This window comes from Aspergillus brasiliensis (assembly GCF_001889945.1).
Source record: "Aspergillus brasiliensis CBS 101740 unplaced genomic scaffold ASPBRscaffold_4, whole genome shotgun sequence".
NCBI classification, from domain to species: Eukaryota; Fungi; Ascomycota; class Eurotiomycetes; order Eurotiales; family Aspergillaceae; genus Aspergillus; species Aspergillus brasiliensis.
Window position 1 is genome coordinate 2,780,204 of NW_027137445.1, and position 17,885 is coordinate 2,798,088.

General features: G+C 52.3%; 11 protein-coding genes across 11 annotated transcripts; 5 read left to right on the forward strand and 6 right to left on the reverse strand.

The window, feature by feature from the left end:
• Positions 1 to 237: 237 nt before the first annotated feature.
• rps23 (40S ribosomal protein uS12) lies at positions 238 to 1,389 on the reverse strand. The gene is made up of 3 exons (XM_067619795.1): positions 1,262 to 1,389; positions 866 to 1,154; positions 238 to 636 (listed from the first exon to the last, which is right to left on the reverse strand). Exons 2-3 carry the CDS (start codon positions 1,122 to 1,124, stop codon positions 458 to 460), a joined length of 438 nt encoding a protein of 145 aa, XP_067481287.1. The 5' UTR covers positions 1,125 to 1,154; positions 1,262 to 1,389; the 3' UTR covers positions 238 to 457.
• Positions 1,390 to 1,787: 398 nt separating this feature from the next.
• On the forward strand, positions 1,788 to 2,564 carry ASPBRDRAFT_29192 (DUF5315 domain-containing protein; the record flags this gene model as incomplete). The annotated part of the gene is made up of 1 exon (XM_067622629.1): positions 1,788 to 2,564. One exon carries the CDS (start codon positions 1,788 to 1,790, stop codon positions 2,562 to 2,564), a length of 777 nt encoding a protein of 258 aa, XP_067481288.1.
• Positions 2,565 to 2,617: 53 nt separating this feature from the next.
• Positions 2,618 to 2,947, reverse strand: ASPBRDRAFT_527757 (uncharacterized protein). The gene has a single exon (XM_067626946.1). The coding sequence runs from the start codon at positions 2,864 to 2,866 to the stop codon at positions 2,672 to 2,674; it is 195 nt and encodes a 64-aa protein (XP_067481289.1). The 5' UTR covers positions 2,867 to 2,947; the 3' UTR covers positions 2,618 to 2,671.
• On the reverse strand, positions 2,948 to 3,622 carry ASPBRDRAFT_527756 (MICOS complex subunit Mic12 family protein). Its single transcript, XM_067626945.1, has 2 exons — positions 3,501 to 3,622; positions 2,948 to 3,379 (listed from the first exon to the last, which is right to left on the reverse strand). Exons 1-2 carry the CDS (start codon positions 3,519 to 3,521, stop codon positions 3,029 to 3,031), a joined length of 372 nt encoding a protein of 123 aa, XP_067481290.1. The 5' UTR covers positions 3,522 to 3,622; the 3' UTR covers positions 2,948 to 3,028.
• Positions 3,623 to 4,126: 504 nt separating this feature from the next.
• ASPBRDRAFT_122810 (mitochondrial 54S ribosomal protein bL17m) lies at positions 4,127 to 4,813 on the forward strand (the record flags this gene model as incomplete). Its single annotated transcript, XM_067617547.1, has 2 exons — positions 4,127 to 4,342; positions 4,451 to 4,813. 2 exons carry the CDS (start codon positions 4,127 to 4,129, stop codon positions 4,811 to 4,813), a joined length of 579 nt encoding a protein of 192 aa, XP_067481291.1.
• A 4,271-nt stretch (positions 4,814 to 9,084) lies between these two features.
• On the forward strand, positions 9,085 to 10,039 carry ASPBRDRAFT_29195 (zinc finger CCHC-type containing 10; the record flags this gene model as incomplete). Its single annotated transcript, XM_067622630.1, has 2 exons — positions 9,085 to 9,287; positions 9,355 to 10,039. 2 exons carry the CDS (start codon positions 9,085 to 9,087, stop codon positions 10,037 to 10,039), a joined length of 888 nt encoding a protein of 295 aa, XP_067481292.1.
• A 159-nt stretch (positions 10,040 to 10,198) lies between these two features.
• Positions 10,199 to 11,300, reverse strand: ASPBRDRAFT_527666 (CCDC12/cwf18 family protein). The gene is made up of 2 exons (XM_067626943.1): positions 11,230 to 11,300; positions 10,199 to 11,160 (listed from the first exon to the last, which is right to left on the reverse strand). The coding sequence occupies exon 2, from the start codon at positions 10,967 to 10,969 to the stop codon at positions 10,358 to 10,360; it is 612 nt and encodes a 203-aa protein (XP_067481293.1). The 5' UTR covers positions 10,970 to 11,160; positions 11,230 to 11,300; the 3' UTR covers positions 10,199 to 10,357.
• Positions 11,301 to 11,303: 3 nt separating this feature from the next.
• Positions 11,304 to 13,963, forward strand: ASPBRDRAFT_41840 (pentatricopeptide repeat protein). Its single transcript, XM_067624668.1, has one exon. It carries the CDS (start codon positions 11,384 to 11,386, stop codon positions 13,784 to 13,786), a length of 2,403 nt encoding a protein of 800 aa, XP_067481294.1. The 5' UTR covers positions 11,304 to 11,383; the 3' UTR covers positions 13,787 to 13,963.
• An 86-nt stretch (positions 13,964 to 14,049) lies between these two features.
• On the reverse strand, positions 14,050 to 14,434 carry ASPBRDRAFT_54084 (protein kish; the record flags this gene model as incomplete). Its single annotated transcript, XM_067627168.1, has 3 exons — positions 14,050 to 14,073; positions 14,148 to 14,229; positions 14,316 to 14,434. The coding sequence occupies 3 exons, from the start codon at positions 14,432 to 14,434 to the stop codon at positions 14,050 to 14,052; spliced, it is 225 nt and encodes a 74-aa protein (XP_067481295.1).
• A 273-nt stretch (positions 14,435 to 14,707) lies between these two features.
• On the forward strand, positions 14,708 to 15,956 carry ASPBRDRAFT_206194 (putative transcription initiation factor TFIID subunit 13; the record flags this gene model as incomplete). Its single annotated transcript, XM_067621766.1, has 2 exons — positions 14,708 to 15,128; positions 15,201 to 15,956. The coding sequence occupies 2 exons, from the start codon at positions 14,708 to 14,710 to the stop codon at positions 15,647 to 15,649; spliced, it is 870 nt and encodes a 289-aa protein (XP_067481296.1). The 3' UTR covers positions 15,650 to 15,956.
• Positions 15,957 to 16,650: 694 nt separating this feature from the next.
• Positions 16,651 to 17,836, reverse strand: ASPBRDRAFT_29199 (eukaryotic translation initiation factor 3 subunit F; the record flags this gene model as incomplete). The annotated part of the gene is made up of 3 exons (XM_067622631.1): positions 16,651 to 16,873; positions 16,947 to 17,659; positions 17,732 to 17,836. The coding sequence occupies 3 exons, from the start codon at positions 17,834 to 17,836 to the stop codon at positions 16,651 to 16,653; spliced, it is 1,041 nt and encodes a 346-aa protein (XP_067481297.1).
• Between the last annotated feature and the right edge of the window lie 49 nt (positions 17,837 to 17,885).

Here is a 17,885-nt window from a genome sequence, read left to right on the forward strand (position 1 = left end):
GCTATAGATATGTAAGGCGTAAGGGCATAGACAATGGAACGCAACGATACCCGCGGGGATACTAGACTAGTCTTGTACAAGGAGATCAGTCCTTATCAACTGATGCAACCAGCCGACGTAGATAATAAACGCGTTCTAGATCAGCGAATTCATCATACATCTACTTTAAATAAATCTACGAAGCAGATACGAGAAGAGCGAGACTCAATTTTTTTTTTGAAGGATTTGAATTTTGAGGCCCTCCCAAAGAAATAAATCATGGCGCCATCTTTTATGGATATATCAATCGTAGTACGCTGCAAATGGTATTTATTTTGCAGGGTCTCATCCGTCCTGAACCATCAATTCCAGACCATAGACTTGTGTGCTTTGCCTTTGCCCCGAAGCTTCTTCCATGGAATGGGCCCCCTTCCACCCCGCTAATATCATCTTGGAATTCCCCGTAAAGTTGGGTTATTTAAGAGCGGGGCTTCTCCTTCTTCTCCTTCCAGAGAGCAAGGAGACCGACACCGGAGACCTTGACGACCTTGAAACGGACACCGGGAATATCACCCTTGGCCTTGCCCTTACGACCGAAACCGGCGAGGAGGACCTCGTCGTTCTCATCGATGAAGTTCAAGCAACCGTCGTTGGGGACTATACAGAAAAACAAGATGTTAGCCAATCGGTATTTCCCAAAACCCAAACATCATGTTCTTTCTTATCCCCATTTTGCCACTTTCATTCCCAGTTGTTCCCATCTCTTTATTTTCTTCCCCTGTTCCGTCCACCACATAGTTTCCATGATATGATTGTCCAAACCAACACCATCCATCCATTGCAACCGGGTAAAATTGAGGAAAAGAAAGAGGATAGGGTCACCCACCGAAAGCAGTAACCTTCTTGCCGTTCTTGATGAGCTGGACCTTGACACACTTGCGAATAGCGGAGTTGGGCTGCTTGGCCTCAACACCGACCTTCTCAAGAACGATACCCTTGGCGTGGGAGGCACCTCCGAAGGGAGAGGACTTGTAGGCAGTACCGAGGAGGCGCTTCTTGTAGTGCAGATCGGCCCAGCGGTTCTCGCGACGGGTGGTCGCGAGCTTGCGGGCGGCGTTCAAACCACGGGGCTGTCCCTTACCCATCTTGTCGGATTATGTTCGAAAAAGGGTGAACTGTAGAGCAAAAAAAATTCCCGTTAGAAAAGATTGTATATTTCCAATAGATGGGTGGTAATTCGATGTGATGAAAGTTGGGAAAGTTGCAGGGTCTGGTGGCGGACGGATTTCAAGATTCGGATCTTATATATGGGGCGCGGCTTTTTGTGCGTAGGAAAATTTCTCGTGTCTTTTGTTTCGCAACCAGGGAATATCGACTGTGATATAAATTCACAATATAGGGGGGTCTCTATACGTACCGAACTGATGGATAAAATTGGCTGGATGGGCGGATGGTTGTCGAAAGTCGAAGGGGGGGTTCGCTTTCACGGCCGGCGGTCGCTCGACTAGATCGAAAATGTTCTGCTGTGCGGCTTCGCCCTAAACGGCCGCTAAGCGAGGCACGGGACTCGGGCCTGGTCGGAGTCGGAGAAACTTCGGCCCTCTCTTCCTCGTTGACCCCGTGGTTCCTGATAACGATAAGAGATGCTGTCATTCCTACTACTCCGTACTTACCACCGCCTTTCTTCTTTTCTAAACTATATGATTGATATTCAATTGTGGTTTCTGTATGCATTATAATGTCTAATTTATAACTTTCGAGGGGAGAAAAATTATCTACTACTGCCAATCATGGACCCCCACCTCAAAATGGATCCAAAAATGGATCCTAGAATGGACACCAGGAAGATAAGTGCCCAGCGTCTTCCCCCGCCAGTCCTCTTTCAAGGCCCGCCGTCACATAGTGCCTCCAATCTCTCTCTCCCTCCGCCGGTATCCGCTGTTCCAACAACAGGAGCCTCTCCGCGTCCGCCTCTGCAGCGCAATCGCTCATCACGGGCGGGAACCCTTGAGGCTCCAGGGTCCCTCTCGCCATTCTTGACTCGCAAACAGTCGAAGGGGGAGGTGGACGGCTCCGAGGCCATATGGCAGGAGATGCAGAGTGCATTGTCCGAGGTCGAGCTGAGCGCGGCAACGGGCGAGCATGTCTTTGGGGAGAAGCACTCTGAGGCGCTGGAAGATCTCCGGACGAAACAGCTGAAGCTTGCGCAGGCGTGGGCTCGCAGCGAAGCCGGAGATGAGGTTGTGGAAACAAAGGGTGCTGCTGCTGCTGCTACGGCGAAGAGTAATGCGTCGTTGCGACCTGCATCGCGAAGCACGGCTGGTCCGGGCGATTCTGCTAATCCCGAAGATGGATCTTCGCGCAACTTGGATGAGGAGACGGAAAAGGATATCCTGCTTGCACGGGAGAGACGGGAGGCCAATGATCGATACTTTGATCGCGTTAATAATGGTGTCTTGGATGTGGTGGCCAAGCTCGAGGAAGTCGCTCAGGCGATGCGCGCGGTGGAAAGAGAGAGCAAGGATATCTGGAGCGATACCGATAGCATGAGTACAACGACGCAGACCACGAATGATACTGGGTGAGCTTAGCTGTTGGCTCTGCAAGCATTTGTTCCAGGCAAGAGGACTGCTTGATTGTCCTCTGTATAGTAGAGCGTGAGGCGACTAGCCCCCCTGACAGTTGATATGGATTACTGCAAACGCGGCATGTACCCCGGTGGGCTGCTATACTGGTAGCAGGAGCCACAAGACAATCGCATCAAGTCTGCAACCATTCGCGGGCTTGCCCAATCAGCCACATAAGCGACAACAAGCTCCGACACGAGCCCTCTTCCATAGAGCCTAGCAAACACCATCACCCAGGAAAAACCCAAGAACCGTAGCATTATACCGCTGGTCAGACAAATCAAATCCAAACAACTTATATAAGAATAAACAAAACCAAAAGGGTATCTGAAACTTCATCTCCATCAAACCCACACCCACACCTAACACAAACCGTAAACGAAAGGCAGCACCAGTACCATGACCAGAACAGCAGAATCTATCTACTCCTTCTTCACCAACCTCACGACCGTCTTCCACCCCTCCACAGCCGTATCCCGCGCATCCTCCCACCGACTCTCATACGCCTTCCTCGCCAATGTCTCCACCTCCTGGTTCCAGCGATGTTTCAAAAAGTCTTTCAAGGCGGGTTTCGTAGCACGGTCTTTTTCCTCACCCGGACTCTGCTGGGCCTCCCGAGGCAATAAACGACGGTCGTATGCGCCTGCCGATGAGGCGAGCCAGTTTAGAGCGCGGGTTTGTTCGCGAATAGCATTGCGCTGTTCCAAGCGATTGGCTTTGTGTACTTGGAGTGAGATGTACAGAACGGAGGTGGTGAGGGCGAAGCCGCTGAACTGGTTTGGTTGTAAGTCTCGAGTGGATTGCTTTGTATGCGAAAGGAGGATGGAGTGGAAGGGATGATTGTAAAATGGACAGATGGGTGTAAGAGTGGTAAATGTGGATTGGGGGTCTTACGAAGCCAGCAAAGAAGCCCATGCTATCTCTGTTCTCGAAAAATAAGACCGGGTATTCACAACTGGCTTGACCAGAGCCAGGTAGGGATGTCGACTTCGTTAGAGATGTGCAGATGAAAAGGCGGGGGAATCAATCAGACAATCGGCGAGTGATTGGAGATGGAACGATGAGAGTGGTCGGTCTGGTCTGATGTGGCCACCAAGCGGAAATGAAACGAAGATGAATGTGCCCAAATTCTTCAAATGCCACTATACGGTTCAGGCAAAAGATAACCCCCAATATCGGAACGCGAAAAGGCTCAATGGGATCGAAGGTAGGAAGTTCAAGGTGTTTCAAGACGGAGGAGAAAGTCGGGGCTGCCATCGGCGCACTCCGATTGGCTACGCGGCGAATCGAATCTTTCCGCCATATCCATCTCCAGCTTCATCTTTCCCTTCCAACGACAACGAAAACAACCGGCGACTCCAGATATTCCACTGATCCAACCGTTAGCTTGAATCCCATCCGGCATTCTCGAATTGATTCATCCGATTCCATCGCCTGGCTCCCGAAGCCAACAGATCCCACAATCACCCCCGGGAAGAACCCCATATTAAACCTCCCTCACCACCACCACCACCATCAAGATGGCCGGAGGTGCTGCCAAATTCCGCCATTTGAGCCGCAAGTCTTCTCACCGACAGGCTCTCCTCCGCAACCTCGTTACCTCCCTCTTCCAGCATGAATCCATCACAACCACTTGGGCCAAGGCCAAGGAAGCGCAACGACTGGCCGAGAAGCTGATCACCCTGGGCAAGAAGAACACCGAAGCCAGTCGGAAACGCGCATTGTCGACGTTTTATGTATGATGCAGCCCACTCTCCTTTCTTCCTCAAACACACATACATACATACCTTGGAAGATATACAATCAAGGAGAACAGAACACCCCAACTAACCAATGAATAATAGACCCCCCACGAACTCCTCCCCAAACTCTTCGGTCCACTTCGTGAACGCTACGCTGAACGTCCCGGTGGCTACACGCGAGTTCTGCGCGTCGAACCCAAGAAGGATGATCAAGCCGCTAGTGCAATCCTGGAATTGGTAGATGGTCCTAAAGATATGCGGTTTGCCTTGACGGCGCGGACAGTCGCTAGGCAGCGGTCCCAGGGCTTGGAGACTCTCAATGAACTCACCACAATGAACGTGAATAAGGTGACCCGGTTCCGGAAAGGTGGAATTTCTGAGCTGGAAAGGGAGATTAAGCGTTTAGAGATTACGGGTCATGGCAAGGAGGAAGCGGGGAAGGCGAAGAAGCCTACGAAGCAATAGAGTGAGTGTATGTGAGTCCTGGGTGTGGCGGTGATGGCCTTGGTGGCCTTGGTGGCCTAGTCGGCCTTTATATTGTGTACCTTTATTATTTCTTGACCTTCACTGCGGTGTGCTTGGGCCCTGTGTTTTGGCTAGTCATGATTGTGTAATTTTAGCTGTTCTTTTTCTTCTGTGGTGCTGGATATGTAGATTACACCCTTTTCATCCACGGTTGTCCAGCTTATCTTCGGATCATGTAGATGAACTTTTTATTGAATCTACTCCAAAATCTCAGCAGTTGGTGTCATACAGTGTATTTATCTAAGCACTATCGCCTGCCCCTCCCACGCCAGCAAGATCTAGCAAACATAGCAATGCTCAAAATACATCGAGAAATTCAGGTTTCCAACCATGTCCCGAACGCCCACGAAATCCTAGTTGTTTACCGCGAGGGGGTGGGCGGCGCTGACAGGACCGTGAAACCCAGTTCCCACTCATCAGATCATTTGTCTCTCCGACTAACGATGCGACGCTGATCACAACAAACAGTTCCGATGTCTAATCTTCCAGAGATACAGAACGGCCACGTCAGGAACCTTGCCACCAGCGACACATCACGTCAACATTGAACCATATGTACTTTTGGTAGAAAGCAGTCAAGTAGTAGTATCATTTTAATGAAGAAAAGCTTAGTCTGCCGTAGGCAGGAGCGCCTTAGTTTACCCGTGGCAGACTTGCTCCACCAGAAACAACAAGCGGCCCGTTCTTGGTGGCGGGAAGCGTGTTGCCTGAGTAAGGATGCGTCGAGCTGGGCCCACTGCGCGGCTTCAAGTCAAAGTCAGAAGGCACCTCGGACGGTGGTGGCTTGGGTGGCAGATGTGACGGTGTCCCCCATTTTGCAATGGAATCTCTGCCGCCCGTAGGCCCACCGCGGGCCGGGCCATGTCCGACTGAACCAGGCATGTCTTGAGCCTTGCTATTCATATCTTGAAATCCAGACCACTGGGGCTGCATACCCGGTTGCATACCGGGATATGGGTTCATACCATGCTGGTTGCCCTTGCTGGGGTGTCGTGCCAACGTTGCACCTCCAGGGACAAACGAGCGGGTCTGTGGGTTGAAAGGCGACCTATTGAAGCTCCCCGGCAAAGGGTGAGCACCCGCGTGACCCTGCATCCCCGGGCTCATGGGCTGCCCGGGATATTGGGCGTAAGGATACGAAGTGGGTGTGGGAGGCTGTGTTTGATAGCCGGCCCATCCCGAAGGTGGAGGATTGCGATGCGAGGGTTGTGGATAGCCGCCGGGATAAGGTGGCGTGGACCAGCCAGGATTGGGTTGATATTGGACGGAGTTTGGCATAGGATAACTGCTCAACGCAGGGGACGATTTAGTGGATGGCATCGCGGGTGACTGGTTGATGGTCGCATATCCAGAGTAAGGAGACTGCTGTGGCACAGGGCCATTCTGCCATGGGCCGCTGGAAGTCATCTGAGGCGACACAGGCATCGAATAATGCGGCATAGCATTCATGTTCATAGGCGCGGAATACATTGGACCAGTCTGGCCACTATGACCGTAGCCCATAGTAGGCGGCGACACACCGGGTCCCACCATGCAAGGTTGTGTAGGAAAAGACGGGTCGTTGACGGCCATGCCGTAGGGCGTTGGTCCGTTGGCATAAGGCATTCCCGGATAATACGCGTTGAACTGAGATCGAACCTCAAAGCTGTCATCGTGAGGAGTTTTCTGTCGGTGCGCCTTTTTGCGTCCACTTGTTGAGCTCGAGCGTGACATATTAGTGCCGGAATCGCCGTTGGCGTTCTCAGCACCCTTCGACTCGGTGAAATCACGGAAAATCCGCTCTCTAGCTTCCTGGTACTTGGCTTCCCTCTCCTCGCGAGTCAAGGTCAACCTGTCCTTGGCCGGAGTAGCTCCCCGTTCCCCGTCGTTTCCGCTGTCCCCCGCTTCAGACCCGTTCTTAGACGGAGCAGAGGAGCTTGCCGCGACGCTACCCTCGGTGGAAGGCCGCTCACTATCAGTACGGCGCATGATCTTCATTGCAGGCATGGCGGGAGGCGGAGTACTGTTAGTCGCAGCGTGGAGAACTGAAAGAGGAGTAGGGCTACAAAAGTTAACACAAGCCAATTCTGAATGATGTGAGAATCGCAGCGCAGACTTACAGCCGACAGAAAGGCGTCCGGTGAAGCCGGACGGACGTGACGTTATTGTCAACGAAGTGCGTCAGATGGTAGTAATCACCGAGTTTGTGTGCAAGGAGCCGCCCAAACGCGTTTGAGGGCGGGAGTTCCAGAGAGTGCTCCCTAGGAAATCGTCAGAATATCGTTCTCAGGACCACGAAAGCAGCATGGTGGGCCGACTTACTTAGAATTCTGTATAAAATATCGGACCTTTTCTTCCAGTTGAAGAATCAAAAGGCGGTCTTTGGGGGACTTCATAGCCTCCAGGAGTTTCTCATCGGGCTCTGACGGAAATCCATGTATAGGCCTTCCTGCTTGGAAAGCATCGGCATTCGGGTAATTGTTGGCGACAGTGTCTGGAAGCATGGCACCATTGGTGCGCTGCATACCATCGTTGAAGATAGGTCCCGTCGGCTGGAGTATTCCCCGTGGTCTCTGCATAAATCCGCGGGCACCTGACTCTGACCCTGTCAATGAATTGGGGGCACCAGAGGCGTGTCCAGACAGGGACTCCTCCTCATCGATAGCCTGAACGCTCGCGCTGTCATCCGGGCGCAAAGAATCTTTTTCGTCCATTGCGAAAGTCGTTACAGAAGCCATGCTCTTCGAATCGAAGCTCGTGGGCTTGGTCGAGGAGTTGGATAGATGAGTACGATCGTCCTCAAACGAGTTCTCTCGTTTCAGGGAACCGTTGTCTGCAGCCTCATTGGAGAACACAGGACCGTCGTGGTACTTTTTGTCACCGATGTGGACACCATGCACGGCCTGTGATAGACTGTCGATGTTTCGATCAACAGCGGCAGCCTCGTTTCGGACAGGAATCGGGTCTCCCTGGTCGGAGGTGACATTTTCCGAGTCATGTGGTTCGGAACATGGTGATGGGTCGTCAACGGACTGTGAGCCGTTCAAATCGTCAGATGATACGGGGATTTCCGGATTTGATGGCGGAGGCATGGCCGCAATCTGCTCGAGCGGGTCAGCAAGAACCCGCCGTTGGCCGACCAGCAACGCAGCACCTACCTTTGCAAAGGAAAGACGATGCTCGTCTCTTGTGGAACTCTTGGATGTCATTATTCCCTGACTCTTTGAGCCAAACGTCCAGAGTTCTTGTAGTATTTCCTTCCGCTGAGGCAATAAACGATCGGATACGGACGGATTGGATAAGGGGGAAACCCGACGAGAGACTGCACTCTACCCGCTCAGGTGTTGACGAAGAAAAAGCCGAAATAAATATCGATCAAAAGCCACTCAAAGATCCCACTTCACACAAGCCCAAAAAGAAAGACGGCACATATCTGGAAAACGTAGGTCGCCATAAGGAAAGCTGCTTCGACGTCAGGTCCGGTCGGAATGTCACAAAGCCGTGCTCTGTGAGAAGCGGGGTGGAGATGACAGGCTGATCAGGAGCCGCAATGAGGGAGGATGTAGGCAAGTAGGTAGATAGAGAGAGGAAGGGAGAGAAAAGACTGCTCTTACACGATGGTCAGAAAGATTGGCTCATGGCTTTCGATATGCAACGCTTGTCTTTGTGGGGGGAGGAAGGATTCCAGAGGGGGAAATGAAGTTTCCTTCCACTAACAGAGACGATCGGGACACGAACCAAGCCGGTCGGAAAAAGCAGGAGATCGTGACGGAAGCGCCCTTGGACTTCACTAACACCGAAGGGCAGGTTTGGGGGAAAGTGGATGTGGTTGGGAGGTGGGTAAAGGACAGGCCGACGATGCTGGACCGGCTTTCTGATCTTTTGGGCTGAGAAGGAACGAGCAACGCTTCAAGTCAATCGGGCGGGTTTCGCTTGGCTCCTCCTTCGTGGGCCGCCGCCCGCGCTTAGACGCGCGCCTAACCTAGTCGGCCCGGCCCACATTCTGCCTGCGACAGCCGCGGGGGAAAGAGCTTGGGTTTGGGATAGCAAGGCTGATTTCCAGGCGTGCGGGGATCTATTTTCTATTGTGCTCTTCTGTTTCAGACAGCTGATCTGCAGCTCACCTTCTTGACTCCTCTACTGATTTGATTTGTGCCCCGGATGAATCGCTATCGGAATGCTCCCGGGCTCAGAGGCCCTTCCAAGGCTACTCCTAGCACTTTGTGTCAAAAATGCCTGAAACGAGATACGTAAAGACCATTTACACTTTATTTTCATATCAACTAACGGTCCCAGCACGGCACTACAGTTATGAGTGTACAGTGACCGCCCAGGAGAGGCCATACATGTCTCGTCCATCACGTACGCAGCAGTTGCTGAACCCCAAACTGCGGCCGCAACTCTCAGCTGATGTCCCTAGTGACTCATCGCGCACGTAAGTTTACTCTTACTTTCTAAGTCATGAGTGAGCTGCCAGGAGAAGGCGCTAAATATGCGTACAGGAAAGGTCTAGCGACTGAGATCCTTGCTAAGCGTGAGGAAGAACGGGGCCGCAAGAGAGAGCATGATGAGGCGGACCCCCTTGACAGTCGTACCCAGACCTCCAAACGAGCTCGGTCAGCATCATCACATTCAGTTAGCTCCGTATCGACGATATCGACCAGTCGGTCACACTCACGATCTCCTTCTCGCCATGGGGACTATGATGCAAGAAGGAGCCATGGCCGAACAAGGTCCATCTCTTCCCATCTTTCTGGACCAAGAAAGAGACGCTATAGCGATGCGTCCTCTCATGATTCTGCAGTCTCCTACTCCTCCAGAGACAGAGATTCTCGTTCCCGATCGCGTGAATGGCAGGGTGACAGAAACACCCGGCGAAGGCGTCGAGAGTCCAGCCCTGAAGAACGAGGCCGGCCTCGACACATGTCACGGGACCGTGAACGACGAGACAGGTCTCGAAGTCAGAGCGTGGATCACAGCCGAATCACCAGAACGAGACGGTCTGCGACGCCAGAGAAGCAGCCGGAGCGTAGCTATCCTGCTTCGAGAGATTATAGGGATGCTCCGGGCCACTCGCGGCAGGATGGGCGTGGCCAAGGCCGCGCGCCGCCTCCGGCCCGTGAGAGAAGTCTCAGTCCTTACAGCAAGCGTCTTGCATTGACGCAGGCCATGAATCTGGGCAACTAGGTTTCTTTGGCTTGGGGTTTTGAATAGAAAAAGTACTGGACAGAGGTTGTGCGGGAGTTTGGCGTTTTTCCTCTTTTGAGGCTCATCATCACGGCTGGTTCTCCAAGGGTTATAAACTGGGGACTGTACTATAGTAAGACCATACAGAAGGCTAATGCATTGAAAGTAAATTTTCCAAGTAATCCGTATGCAAACATCCTCAACGCCTTGCGACACTTGTCCCATACCCTCCAGCTGTGGGCGCCTGTAAAAGCAAGATGCAAAGAGACGAGACCGAATCGCAACTGCTACCATACATCTTTCCGTGGGGTATCAAAATCATGCCTCGTCATCCTCTAGACCACTGCCTGCCTCCTCTTCTTCCCTCTCGCGCACATGAATGCCCTGGACCAACATATCACCCTCAATGCCCACTTCCTCGCCTTGTTCGCCTCCATTGGCACTTGTGCCTTTCGCCTGAGCTGCGCGCTGTGCCTCTTCTATCCGTTGGCGGACCAGTTTCGCAATCGCATTCTGAGTTCTAACATTGAGGACGTTCATCTTCTCATCCAGGTCCCGCTTCAAATCCCAATTCGGCTTCTTGGGCTGGAGCTTGAAGAGGTCAATGGGCTGGTCACCTTCCTCGTCTTTTTTCGCTTGCTCTGCAGTGGCCCTTGCGATCTCTGCAGCCTGTGCTTCCACGGTGACTTGACCATCTGACGGGGCAGTGTCGAAGCCCAGCTTCGGGCCGCGCATTTCTGCGTCGTAGTTCCTCCCGGAGAGGTATTGCTTTGTTACATCGGGAGCAGCATCTTCTAATTGTTCATCGGCGGCACCAGCTTCGGTCAATGGCTCTGGCTCTGGTTGTTTCCGCTTCAGCGCGGCAAGCTTTGCAAGGCGTGCTTTGCGCTCATTTGCCGCCGCATCGAGAGAGGCATGGTTGGACGACATCACGGCGGGGGAGGAGGGTCGGATATAAAAATCGAGCGGGGAGGGAGGGATTTCACAATTTGGTGTTAAGTACTAGTTGTAAAACGAGGAATTATCTCTTGATTCTGCCCGCAGAAAGCTCCGAGTCTCTGTCGAAAGGGTCTCGCGTCACCCGAGAACTAGGAAGATGCGATGATGAAATCTAGAATGATCTTTCGGTAGGTTAGTACTTTGCTTCTGCTTGGTTATCGGGCGGTGCTGCGCCACATCCGGAAACTCACCAGCCACATCGGCGCCGGAGCAAAATCCGGCGGCGGAGGGAAAGGTTATTGGCCGCAACAATCGTGCTTCCCTTCTTTCCCTGGCCCAAACCCACGCTGTGATTGTTCTGGCAACCTTCTATCGAGATATGAGCTGAACAAGCTGTGAGCCTGAATGTTACCTTGTCCGTACCATCTCCCGCGTTCCCGCGTTTGCGCTGGATTGCCGTCCTATAGCCCGCAGCACAGGCTCCGCTTCGGGCGACGGAGAGGACCCCAGAATGCAAGATCCTTTGTCGACAATGCGCCGCCTTCCAATACATCGAGTCAGCTAGGTGCTTTTCCCAATGGTGTGAAGCATCCCAGTGCCTACTGCACTGTTGTTCCGGATATGAAGCCCCAACGTGCCTTCTATACTACTCTCGGCCGGTCTACAGGGAATGGTGTACTTCACAAACAGCCCTCGATTACCAAAAGGGAATTCTCACTTCTGTCATCCGGAGCTGGTTCTCGCAATGCAAATTTACTATCGATTATCAAAACAAACACCACCCTTTCGGTCGTGCAAAAACGCGGTTTACGCACCCCACCTACCCTCGCGAGCTTCAGCGATGTGAAGCCACTCTTGACATTGCGCTTTGGAAAAGATACCAAAGCCTTGGATTTGGCTATCAGGTCCGGATCATATGCATGCAGTGGACATGATATTCGAAAATGGAGATTTGCGCAGAGAGAGTTGTTTCAGGCGAAGTACGAGGAGAGAGAAGTGCAGGAAGAATTGGTGTCTTACCCTCTAGACTCAAAGGATAAAGAGTTGCTAGAGGCCATCCAGAAGGACAGCCTAGGTGCGTTCCGTGAAGCCTGGAATGGTCTAACTCCGGCGGAAATGGAGATCCACTGGGGGCGATTGTCACTATGGCTATTGCGGAACTCTCCTGAGCTGGCCTTGGAATTCCTCTTAGTTACTTGCCAGGCTTCTGTCAAGCCAGTCTTTGCCATGATTGCGGACTGTCTAATCTACCTGGACACTCTTCATCCTGAGGAGATGGGACGGTGGACCAAGAATTCTTACAACTATCAGTCTGTCATACGTGCCTGCTTGGATCCCATGCAATGGCCTGTCTCTTACGTGCCCCAGAGGGGTGTGCGCTTCTACATAAAGAAGGCTGACCGGAGCGCTGTCTATCAGGCCTGGGATCTTGTGGAGACTCGAAAACACAGGTTGAAGGGCGAGACCTACCTTGGTTTCATGGGCCGTTTCACGGAATTTAAGGATGTTGACAACGCACTCCTGGCACTGCGCCGGGCTGGGCGGCAGTTTTGGAGGTTACATCAAAGTCCCTTGGAGGTAGCGGTTTCACGCCATTGCAGCAAGCTCTTAGTCCTCGACTCGGTTGTGGATGGCCCGGACGGGCGCAATTTCCGCATCCTCCCCGAGCTTCTCAGTATGGGGGTGCAACCTGATCGAGACATGATGAACGTGGTGCTCTCCAACGCCTTCAAGACAGGGGATCCCCAATTAGGACTTGACGTACTGCGCCATATGAAGGCATCAGGCTTTCAGCTCGACTCGTACACTTATCTGACTCTACTCAGCGATGCTGTCGCTCGTCAAGACAGGGAGCGAATGACACACTTGATGGAGGAACTTGAAAGCCAGCCGGAGCTCAAGAAGAACCCATATATTGCGAGCAAGCTCTTCCACTCTCACTTCGTTTTCAACGTGAAGCATCTCGATGGTACTACCGACCGCCGAGAGATTTTCTACTCTCTGCTGCGCATGTATTGTGAGCTGCATGACATTACACCCTTAAAGGAGCTCTCAATTGTCCCTCGTCAGTACGATCTCCCAACCACTGGCGAAAAGTCACCACCGTCTGTCATTGCCTTGTATCTCGTGATTGCGACTTGGCTCCGGTGTCAGGCCCACGTGGGCAGCGTCGAACGTGTTTATTCCAGATTCCGGGAATTGGTCTTGCAAGGCCACAAAGACATAGCCCCTCTGGCCGCGACCGACCATACCTACAATGAGTTCATGCTCGCTTATCGTAACAATCCACACGGGCTACGACCCGCGGTGCGCGTTGTTGAAGACATGTTACAGTCTGCCACTGAGGTTGGCGCCAAAGCTGGCAGTTCTGAATCAACTTTCACGCAGACACAGCCAACGGTCTTGACTTGGACATTGTTGTTGAGCGCTTTCATCTATAACAACCAGCCACTCGCGGCTGAGAAGGTGAGAGAGATGATGGCTAAGCATGGAGTCGTATACAGCATGACTACCTGGAATGTCATCATCAGTGGGTTTGCGAGTCAGCAAAATGCATCTGCTATCGCGCAGTCCATCAAAGATCTCGAGGATCAAGGCCTTTCCATTGATGCTTATACGATGAAGGGCTTGCGCTACCTCCGGGACCCTGAGCAGCTCTGGATCGCTGTGGAACAGTTAGACCTGAAATCTGCCTCTCATTTGAGGAGGGATGCTTTCAATCCGAACCCCGAGTCTCCCCGGCTGGATGAAGCGGAAACTGAGCAGCTGCTCGATCGAGGCCTGCAGCGTCTAAAGGCCAACGCATGAGATACCCTTCCTTCTGTTTTCCCGTCTGTTTCTGTTTATTCTCTTGCATCTCTAGCGCGGACTTGGGATTACGGTGGTTTCGGACAAAAATCCTTCTTGAACATAGACATCTTGATAGTGTAGAATTTATGTACGATATACAGATCAATAATCATGAGAGACCCCTGCAAGGAACGAAGATGCGAGAAAGAGAAGCTTCAGTAACGCCACCACCTGGTAGAATGACCATCTAATCTGAGACGTAAGGAGATGAGGCGAGTCGATCAGCCGCCGAAGAAGATCGAGACCTGGCAAGATCATAGGTATCAGCATTCCAGGTCGGGCTAGTAGTTGGTTCCCGCAAAGTGCTTGGTATACTTACAGCCATCACCACACAGCATATACTGACATACGGGCTCAACCGTTCACCGATTCGCGCACACTTCCAGAAGATCCCGAAGAAGCTGAAGACGAAGTCAGATCAGAACCATGTCACTTCATCGACCCGACTTGAGGTCCGCTGCAGACAGCAGCAGTCAGCAGCACTTACCCGCTCTGATTGCGGTCCATGATTCCAGGCATCATTGAGTGTGCATAAGTGCTCGTGCAGATGATAAGCAAGAACACAAGCAGAAGTGATTGGAAGTTGAACAAGGCAGACTGCATCATACTCTAGAAGTTAACAACCCATTGCCAGTAGAAGTGGCAGCAAGTGGGAGGCTGCCGGGAGTATTCACTGACCATCTTGAAGATTTATTCCGCTCGTTGACAACCTCACTTCCCTTTGTTCACTGTTCTCTTCTTTGCTCTGATCCCTCCCAGGTTGTCTGTATCCCAAAAAGGTACCTCTATCGTTCAAGCAAACCAAGTGACGTGAGTAACACTGAATGAGCCAGAACGACCTCCGTCCCGCGCGCAACCAAACCAAGCGATTCTGCCACCATGTCTTCCGTCACGAGTCCCCACCGCCTTTCCGCGCGGAAGTCCGGCCATCGTTCCGCCGCAGCTCCTGCTTCAATTCGCAACACACCTTCTGCCCGTCCAGCGTCGCAACCTCTCCGCCGTTCTCTGCCATCGAAGCAGACTTCCAGGGCTTCACCAGCCCCTCCACGGCAAATCAGTACTGGCCATGTGTCGAGTCAGCTCGCTTCTGCTTGGCCGTTCAACCCCGAGGAAACAGAACTAATCCGCGCCGGATACTGTCCCGCCTTTAAACCGAACCCCGTCGCCGAAGCGGAGGAACAGTCCTCGGACAATAATAAGAAGAGAAAGAAGAAGAAAGGGACCAAGGACGAGACAGATATGGCGGAACCACGAGCCCGTGCCGCTAGGCACAAGGGTCAGATGAACTTTGCAACTGAACGTACGTCCGGCGTCGTCGATTACAACTATATCTTTAGTTCTAGAACATCGCTAACATTAACACACATATCAGTTCGTCTCCTCCTTCTCGCCTACGGTGACCCCAAACCCCACCCTACTTACCCCGCCGATCCCCTCCCCGAAACCATCCGTGTCCTGGACGAGATTGTTACCGACTTCGTTCTTGAAATGTGCCACGGTGCGGCCCAGTACGCCAGCTACTCTCGCCGGCAGAAGATCAAGGTTGATGATTTCCGATTTGCGCTGCGCCGGGATCCGAACAAACTTGGTCGTGTGCAGGAACTGCTGCGCATGGAGCGTGAGCTGAAAGAGGCTCGCAAGGCATTTGATCAGAATGATGATCAGGTCGGGAACTTGAAGGATGCGGGCAAGAAGGGTCTCGAAGAACTTGGCGAAAGCGTTGATGGGAAGAAGAGTAAGGGCAAGGGGAAGAGGAATGCGAGAAGAGATTCCGATGCAACGGAGGATACGGCGCCGAAGAAGAGAAAGGTGGTGGGATGAGCTAAGATGGTGTCTTGTCCGGTCCCTTTCTTTGCTGCTTCAGGCTGCTGTTTCCTTTTCGCTTTTTTTTTACCTCTTTTCTTCCCTGGCGTTTGAGGCTACAGGGATAGGGTCTTGTTCCACCTGCATTTTAAACACATATGATATCCACTACTATCAGGCCGGCATTGGGGGGCGTTTGTTATCAAGAATGAAAATCCTAGTTAGCTTAAAGCTAGTTAAATAGTTGAATAATTTATCAAGGGACCCGTCGTTACTGGAAAAGGTAAAGCTGCTTCGATAAGGCATGATCTACCTACCCTATCCTAGTTCATACTTTATTGCAACGTCTACCAACGGAGTAAAGTACTAGCTATGAAAAGTCAACTTGCCCTAAATGCATTCCATATGTACCATACCACAAACCAGCAAAACTGCTCTACCCTACCCTACATCACATACAAGGGAACAGAAAAAAATAAATATGCAAGCTTCGGGCTGATTGCGTGTACGTTAAAACGTCTCTTCTGCTCTCTTTTCCCCTTTTTTTCCATTTCAAGCCAGACAGACGGACTCCCATACGCCGTTCGTTGCTCTTTTCTTGTCTTTCCTTTCTTTTTCTCGATTCTTTTTCCACTCCGGGGTTCGTTGGTTCGTTCTTCGTTTAAATCTTATCCGTCCCAGGTTGTGTGCACCCTTTTCTTAGCTGAAAAAGACGGGTGATCATTGATGGGTGCATATTGGTTGATTGTGATGTCTGCCGTCCCAGACGCTGAACCAGTCCTTGTAGGTAGGCTTCAACCAATACACGACTTCCCCTGGGCTTTGGTTGACCTAGGGACAGATATGGACTGGAAACATATCTCATATATCCAGGAAATGAAAAAGATATCAAGGGGACATGCTTTTTGTTGCGTGGCGAGAGAAATAGGATGAAAAGAGAAAAAGAATTTTGCACAAATGAAATAAATGTTAAAAAGAGAAATGGAAAGGTATCGTTATAATAACCCTATGATATCCTCTTACGCGCGAGCCTCCTCTCCACTCCGTTCTTGAGTGCGCTGTTGTCCGCCCCGGCCTCCTTTGCCGCCCCGTTGGCCGCCGCGCTTGTCGCCCGACTCGCCGCTGCCGGACTCGCCTCCCAGAGTCAGCTGGGCGGTTGCTAGCCGGTTGGACAGCTCCATCTGTGTACGGATGGTGTTGGCCAGGTAGGACACGACCAGGACGTCCTGGATGTGGTTGTTGCTGTTGGGTTTTGTTAGTTTTGATACTTGGTTTCAAACAGATAACTGGGGGGTGGTAGAGGGAATCATCATACAAGTCACGCTCAATGTCAGCAGGCTCAACCTTAGGCGCCAGAGCCAAGGTGTTGAGCAGGTACTGGCCCAGGGCCGTCGAAGCAGGAGCCTCCTCATCAATGACAGACTCAACGTAGCGGGAAACCCGATCAATCATGCCCAGAACATCCTCAATCGCACGTTCCAGAGCCTCGATATCAGTGAAGATGTTGGCACGGCGCTCCTCGGCATCACGGGCCGCAGCAATAGCCTCCAGACCACTCTTCTCGGCCTCGCCGTAGCGGATCTCGTAAGGGACGGGGATGAAGGCGGCGCTGTCGGCGGCTCTCTCCGCGGTCACACCAACAGGGGCGGAGATGTAGGCGCGGGTCTCGATATCCTTTCCAGCCTCGGTGGACACGGTCAAGTGGACGGCCGGGTGAGGCCATGTGCCATCACCCTGGCCGCTGTAGAAGTTCTGGATCAAAGCGGAAAAGGTGTTCAGCTCGGACGAGGTGGCGTACCAACCCACGAGCACTTCCTTGGGGTTGGCCTTCAGGTGCAACGCAAGCATCTGCTTCTGGTATTCCATGTCCACCTCAACCTGGTCTGTCGTCTCCGTGTGTCCAACAGCGAAGGTGCTGCGAATTTCCACCTCGGTTCCATCCTCGGATCTGGTTCCCAGCAGAGTACCGATGACACGCTCCTGGTCAGCGTTGCGACGGAGGGAGTGGTCCAGGATCGAGAAGAGTGCCTAGCCCAGAGAGTTAGCATCTTGGCTCCGGTCGAAAAAAACCCTGCCGGATCCCAGCCATATAACACGTACCTGGGGTTGGATAACAACGTTCAGAGGGGCGGTTGTCGGTGCAGTCCCCACTGCCACGGGGCCCAGAGGGCGAGCGAGATGAAGGAAGGAATCAGCTTCAGCCATGATGAAAAATAGGTCGAGCGGTCTGTCGGGATGATCTCGTCCTGGCCGT

Bases quoted from the DNA above. Each gene is read 5' to 3' on its own strand.
- rps23 (XM_067619795.1), bottom strand. From the start codon at position 1,124: ATGGGTAAGGGACAGCCCCGTGGTTTGAACGCCGCCCGCAAGCTCGCG. The intron at 637-865 runs GTGGGTGACCCT...TTTTCTGTATAG, and splicing joins CAAGAAGGTTACTGCTTTCG to TCCCCAACGACGGTTGCTTG.
- ASPBRDRAFT_527757 (XM_067626946.1), bottom strand. From the start codon at position 2,866: ATGCTACGGTTCTTGGGTTTTTCCTGGGTGATGGTGTTTGCTAGGCTC.
- ASPBRDRAFT_527756 (XM_067626945.1), bottom strand. From the start codon at position 3,521: ATGGGCTTCTTTGCTGGCTTC. The intron at 3,380-3,500 runs GTAAGACCCCCA...CAACCAAACCAG, and splicing joins TGGGCTTCTTTGCTGGCTTC to TTCAGCGGCTTCGCCCTCAC.
- ASPBRDRAFT_527666 (XM_067626943.1), bottom strand. From the start codon at position 10,969: ATGTCGTCCAACCATGCCTCTCTCGATGCGGCGGCAAATGAGCGCAAA.
- ASPBRDRAFT_41840 (XM_067624668.1), top strand. From the start codon at position 11,384: ATGTTACCTTGTCCGTACCATCTCCCGCGTTCCCGCGTTTGCGCTGGA.